The sequence below is a fragment of the Mucor velutinosus genome, assembly GCF_035048745.1.
Source record: "Mucor velutinosus strain NIH1002 chromosome Unknown tig00000041, whole genome shotgun sequence".
Classification (NCBI taxonomy): Eukaryota; Fungi; Mucoromycota; class Mucoromycetes; order Mucorales; family Mucoraceae; genus Mucor; species Mucor velutinosus.
The window spans coordinates 671,128-678,264 of record NW_027041905.1 but is presented as its reverse complement, the minus strand read 5'-3'; the positions used below and the strand labels follow the sequence as shown (position 1 = coordinate 678,264).

Genomic DNA, 7,137 nt, shown 5'->3' with positions numbered 1-7,137 from the left:
TTGCGAGAAAAACGACAGTGAAATTGGATTTCAGGTAGGATGGGCTGTTGTTGCTGATGACTGTTGAGAAATTGGCGATTCTCTAAATAACCCAATGTTAAACCATGACCTTCATTCATACATAAGCAAAATGCTAGAGTTGCATTCATCATTAAAACGTTGGCATAGGAAATGATCATGACAGAGCGGAGGCTGCTTTGTGTTTCTGAGATGCTTATAAAACATTCATTACTAAATTGACCCATGGGTTATCTTTAAATTGCGAATCATCTTCCAGACATCAATGTGAAATATCTCTTCTACAAAAAGACACGAAACAAACAGCCCAGCTCAGTATTGTTAGACTTGGAGGCTACTACCCTATGAATTACAAGTGATTACGAGTGTAAGAACGATGGATGCGATATTGGGAAACGTTATATTCAAAACCGTTTGATGATATCTTGTTGCTTCATTATTGTGGTTTGGCAAAGGCTTTAAGCTACGCTGTATATTTTACCAAGAACGGGGTGCAGCTTTTTTCACGCCCTATGTAGCGGTAGATGCTAAAAAGGACTTCTTGTCAGGAAGATTATAAGCCCATTTTGAGGGGTTGCTGAACATACAAAGGGAATATCATCAATCACTATATTGGTTGTTGTTAAATAATCCAATGAGGAAAGTGTAAATTAAACCAACAATATTAAAAGACTAGTGTTTCGACGCTATAAACCGTATAGCTGCCAACTACTACTCACCCAGGCTTCTCTATTGATTAAATTTTCTGCTTGAATGTCGTAAAATGCAGAATTTTGAGAAATATCGTAAAGGAAACGCTCATTTGGGACTTGAAACTTTTACATTATAATAGATACAAAATAGAGCTATTAAATGGTCTTTGTTTCATCTGAATACGATGCATCTTTCATGAGATATGGCCAAAAGTTCCTTCGTGCGAAATCATTGATTTTTGGCCAGAATTTGCCTATAGTAGCAAGGCGAGAATCTGGATGACAATTTCTTTGAGATACAAAGTTGTTTGTATCTCATGATAGAATCATGCTAGAGCTTTGAGTGAGAGCTCATTCAATAGGATCTTGTTTGCTCTACATTTCTATAAGTATTACAAGTAGAGTTTTGACTATTGAAACCTGGTAATCTATCGAAAACAACCAAAAAATGCAAGAGCTATTCTATCAAAAATCAGCCTGATAACGTCGGCCAAAACACATAAAATTGGTATCATTAGGTTCTCCTTTAAATTCTACCCTAAGTTTTATTTAGCTGGAAAGCAATGTTATTATCAGAATCGCATGATATTAAGGCTGAACGATTTCAGAAATCCATGAATCCTCATTTTGAGCATTATGGAGGCCGGGCTATTGATAGTTTAGAATACCGCTTTTTTTTTTTTTTTTTTTTTTTTTTAGTATGTGGCTCAATTCGAATGTAAAATTTGCTACCCTTGTCAAATATACCCTCTTAATTACATGTAACGGATTAATAGTGTTTTGCTAGAAGGGCTACAACTGTCTATAAAGATTAAGGTGTTCTTGATGGGTAGATATGTCTGTGTTGTGCAACAACATGGACAAGCTATGATAAGTGAAGTGCATCTCAGCTATCTAAATACTGAGGTTCACCAGATGTGATAAGCGTTGTACAAGATAAATTGCTACTTTGGCATTCAGAACTTAGTATAAATAGAATAACTCTTGTCTTCATCAATAAATCTTTAGTTTTTGCGTCTGATCTTATTCAAATAAGTCTTTTCTTGTTTTTATAATATCGAACATTTTTTATAAGCTACAAATAATAATCCTTTTATTCTTTGTGCTTAACATTATCAATGTACCGCAAAGTAAGTACCAGAATTTGATAGCTTGCTACAAGAAGGCAGCAAAGCAAGATAGGAATTAGCGATTTTCACCACAAGGTTCGCCAACACCTTACCTATTTGTTAAGCACAAAGAATAAAAGGATTATTATTTGTAGCTTATAAAAAATGTTCGATATTATAAAAACAAGAAAAGACTTATTTGAATAAGATCAGACGCAAAAACTAAAGATTTATTGATGAAGACAAGAGTTATTCTATTTATACTAAGTTCTGAATGCCAAAGTAGCAATTTATCTTGTACAACGCTTATCACATCTGGTGAACCTCAGTATTTAGATAGCTGAGATGCACTTCACTTATCATAGCTTGTCCATGTTGTTGCACAACACAGACATATCTACCCATCAAGAACACCTTAATCTTTATAGACAGTTGTAGCCCTTCTGGCACAACATTGCCCCCCCAGATTCAGGTACTTCTTGTGGACATTTCGTAATCTCAGATTACAAAACATCATGACAATATAGCACATAAAGCACTTTCCAATAAATAATTACCAAATGACACTGCATCCGAGATCAGTCAGTAAAAACCTTGTGTAAAAACCTTTCATAGGACAAAAATGTAAGGAAAAGACTTGATCCCATCATGCTAGTAGCCATTTAAGACCTGTTTGATCTACCACTCTGACCAATTTCGCGAGTAGTAGTAGTTCGCCAGTTAACTGTTTGAGGAGCTAACCTACGTTTACCAGCAGCCTTTGCACCTTCTCTTCGAGCCCAATACAGCTCAATGTGTTTGGCCGAATCAAAGTTTTTCACAGGCTCCCAAGTATCTTCACTAGGATCATCGAACCCTTTCCATTTTACCTTATACTCAAAGTTACCAGGAGATCCTCTATGATCAATCACAGCTTGAATTTCGTAATGCTCTGCAGAGAACTCATCAATTGTGATTGGCTGAGGATTCGCAGCGACTTGGTACTTGATATGATGGGTAGGCACATCTCGACTAAGGAGTGCACCCGTCTTGTCAGCCAGCACATAGGAACCTTTATCGGTTATACTATGAATCAAATAAGGTCCTTCATACCGTTCATCTAACTTATTTTGACGATGAACATTTTTAATCATAACTTTACTACCAATAGGATAGGGTTCGGCAATGACCTTATGTTTCTTCGCAAAGTTAGCATGATCAGCATTTTGTGTATCCACAATACGCTTAGAAATAGCCGGGATAAGAACATCTTGTACAAAACGGTATCGTTTGTCAATGAGTCTATTATCAGCTTTCTCCAAACGTTTGGAATAGTCCACCTTTGAGTAATCAGCCAGACCATTTGGTTGACGATTAAACAAAAGTGTATACGGACGAGATTTATGTAGCCGAGCATACTTGACATTGATGCAGTAATTCACCCACGGAATGAAGTGCTCCCATTGATCCCTCTTACCTTTTAACAACTTGATAGTCGTTAACTTACATATTTTGATAAATGACTCAGAAACCGAGTTACCCAATGGATTGTACCCTAATGACAGGCGATGGCCTATCCCACTGATGTCCATCATAGCACGGACCACCTCATTTATCCATTCTAGGCCTCTGTCTGAAGTCAACTTGATTGGCCATTCAAAAAGTGAGAAAACTTGAAGCATTTCCCTGGCAATTGTCGTAGCCTTCTTGTCTGGAATGCATCTTATCACAGTAAATCTCGTAAAGTAATCAGTAAGGACAAATAGAAAGTTGCTGCCGAAAGAGCTAGTAACACCCATATCACCGAGATCCATGCACCAATGATCCAAAGGTTGGGCTGCATTGACACTACGGAAAGGATGATATCCCTCTCTAGCGATATTGTACCTGTTACACTCGTCACAATCAGCTAATATTCTTTCTATGTCTTTCCGAATGTTCACCCAGTGAAACCCTTCATGATGAATTGCAGTTTCAACATGTTTGATCCCAAAATGTCCAACCAGATGCTGAGCAATGATCATACTGTCTCTTTCATTAGCAGGAGAAGTGATATAGTCAGCAAACCTAAGCGTACGCAATATGAATTCCTTTTGCTTTTGCGAGACAGCTGTGGTGGTGCCATCTTTGATAAGAGTAGCGTTTACCGCAGTGCGTGCATAGTTGCTAGAAGAATTAGATCGTAACGCCTTAGTTGTCTTGACCAAAGTACGTTTCATTGGAGGCGAAGGTGTGACAACCTTGAGTTTGTTTTTGGAACCCTTTTTCTTTCTCTTTACACTTTCACCACCATCAGCATAGTACCTGCCCCCCAGAAGATGTCGTGCTGAAGCATCAGCATCCGAATCTTCGTAAAGTCGAGATAAAGCATCAGGAATTACGTTAAGGACACCGGGCAAATGCAAAATATGGAAAGTATAAGAAAAAATGGTCTCCCACCATCCAAGCATGAGTGCATTGGGGACTTCCTGTGTATTCAAGTAGATCAGACTCTTATGGTCCGTATGTAAGGTAAACTCTCGCATATACAGAAAACGATGAAACTTAACCAAGGCATAGCAAATCCCTAGCAATTCCCTTTTCGTAGTACTGTAGTTACGCTCAGAAACAGACAATTTACGAGATACGAGACCTACATATCGAATTTCATCGTTGACCACTTGATATAAAACCGCGCCAAGAGCAGTTAAACTAGCATCAGTAGCCAAGTGAAATCGAATCGAAAAATCAGGAGGTGACAGCACAAGTGCCATCGTAAGTGCATCCTTCAAGTCGGCAATCGCTTTTGTATGAGACTCATTCCAAACATCTGTTAGATCTTTGTACTGTTTCAAGCTATCAAGATCTCGAGTCAGACGAGAATAACATGGAATGGCAGCACGAAAGTACGACATTAAACCCAAGAAAGATGCCAATTGACGACCAGTGGTAATAGCCGGCCAATCTGCAATGTTGGTAAGTTTTCTACCGTCAGGCAGTAATTTACCATTAATAACACTCCATCCCAAGAGATAAATACTACGCTGAGCGAAGACGACTTTCTCAGGATTGAGCACCAAATTAGCATCGGTTAAACGACGAATTACCTCAGCAACCAACGCATAGTGATCTTGTAGGCTCCCATTACTACTGCATAAGATGTCATCCACATAGCAGGAAACCGAGTGATCACCATCAGTAGGAAACGAAGTAGAACCAGAGCTTGTATTCAAATCAGAGAGCAGTGTTTGCAATGTGCGTACAACCACCGATCCGACATGGCGAATTCCATAAGCAGCCTTTTTATGGGTGTATTGGATATTCGTGAAGGGACAAGTAAATGACACTTTATGAGCTTGCTCTGGATCCAAACCAAAGCCCGTATCCACTAAGCCAAAGCAAATGACATTTTGAACCACAATAGGAACACAAATAGCATTGGTGGTCATAGTAGGTGGAGCACTAAATCTAGCATCGAACTTACATTGCTGAGCAAATATATTTTGTAGCGTATCGTCGTCCACAGACATGCTACTCATCTCTTTTTCAAGAAGAATAGACTGGGCACGATTCACCAGGTCAGTATCCTCAAAGATACCATGAGCTTCACTCATCACAGCATCTTGGTCAACATCAACATTGTCACTGTCACCAGAAGAAGGAGCAAGGACAACATCATCCACCGATTGTTCAGCAGAGGAGACAGCAGGGGAAGAAGCACCTTTCTCAGCTAACGCACGATCAACACGAGCAGAGAGAAAAGCAGCTTGGATTGCAGCATCCATCGAATGTTTGCCACCACGTTTCTTAGTCATGGCACGCAAAACTTTTTTACCACCATTACCCTGATGAGTGTTACCACCACCAGTACGAATAGCAGTGTTGCAGTGATGCATCTGCCCCTTTGGTCGAGGACCGTTACATTTGGAGCAAGTCCCTTCAGCAACATGTTCAGCAAATGTTTTGCCAAAACGATTAGCACCAGAACGTGGAGGGTTGGACGAGGGACCATTGGATCTCGACGAAGAGCTACTTTGCAGAGCGTTTCCACTAGAAGAAGGTGCGTACCGAGACTTCTTTGCTTCGTTCGAAACAGGTATGTCAGCAGCGCGTTTTCTTCCATCAAAAACAGAGCCCAAAGATTCTTGACCCGTCTCAATAGCCATCATATCCATCTTGCGCACGAGAGAGGACACATAATCAATGTCATAAAATGACGATTCTGGTGCCTGACTCATAGCAACCATTAGCAACCTAGCGGTAACCTTGGGGAAAGCGTCAAAAAACACCATCGCAACGACACCCTTATCACTGATGTCAGCTCTATTTCTCAACGTCTTAAACCGCTCTACGAAACCATCAACGGATTCTTCGTTTCCTTTAGTACAACGAAGAAACTCCCTAATTCTTTCGAATCTGAGCTGTTCTTTTGGTGTACCAAAACGACCGATGATAGCTCCCTTCAAGGTAGCCCAAGACACAGTGGAGCCAGATGCTTTCACAAACTCATCAAGCCAATTGCGAAGATCGCCGGGAAGACAAGGAGGAAGCAAACGATACCAGTGTTCGTCAAGATCAAGCGTGCAACTGCTCAACTTATTGGAAAACCGGCGACAACACTCCTCAATGTTGGCAAAAACTTCCTTTTTTTCATCTTTGACACGTCCAAACCATTGGAACAAAGGAAGATCATCAGGTACAGTTGAACTATTAGCCGCACCTTGACTAACCACTGTTACTTGGGAAGGACTCTGGTTAGGTGTGACCATAGAGAGAGCTTTCTCTATAGCCTCCAAGTTAGAGCACTTCTTTGACAGGGCAGCCTTCAAAGCGTCGACCTCTTCGTCCGACTTGTCCCCACTGTTCGCAACTTCAGCGATCAACCCATGAACCTCCTGACGAAGTCGCTCTACAGCTCCTCCGTACGAAAGCTCGCTTCCAACAGCTTGAACATCTGAACTCTTGTTCTGTTCTGCAGGAGACACAGTAAATTCATTCATAGTCATATTTTCGGTTTAAATTAGATAGGTAGGTTAAAATCTGGAAGATTCTGATTTACACGATCTTAAAAAATGTTAAGCACAAAGAATAAAAGGATTATTATTTGTAGCTTATAAAAAATGTTCGATATTATAAAAACAAGAAAAGACTTATTTGAATAAGATCAGACACAAAAACTAATGATTTATTGATGAAGACAAGAGTTATTCTATTTATACTAAGTTCTGAATGCCAAAGTAGCAATTTATCTTGTACAACGCTTATCACATCTGGTGAACCTCAGTATTTAGATAGCTGAGATGCACTTCACTTATCATAGCTTGTCCATGTTGTTGCACAACACAGACATATCTACCCAT

The 7,137-nt window shown here is 39.9% G+C and overlaps 1 protein-coding gene across 1 annotated transcript; it reads right to left on the bottom strand.

The window, feature by feature from the left end:
- Positions 1-2,481: 2,481 nt before the first annotated feature.
- ATC70_000392 (uncharacterized protein) lies at positions 2,482-6,783 on the bottom strand (the record flags this gene model as incomplete). Its single annotated transcript, XM_064819810.1, has 1 exon — positions 2,482-6,783. One exon carries the CDS (start codon positions 6,781-6,783, stop codon positions 2,482-2,484), a length of 4,302 nt encoding a protein of 1,433 aa, XP_064683730.1.
- Positions 6,784-7,137: the final 354 nt, after the last annotated feature.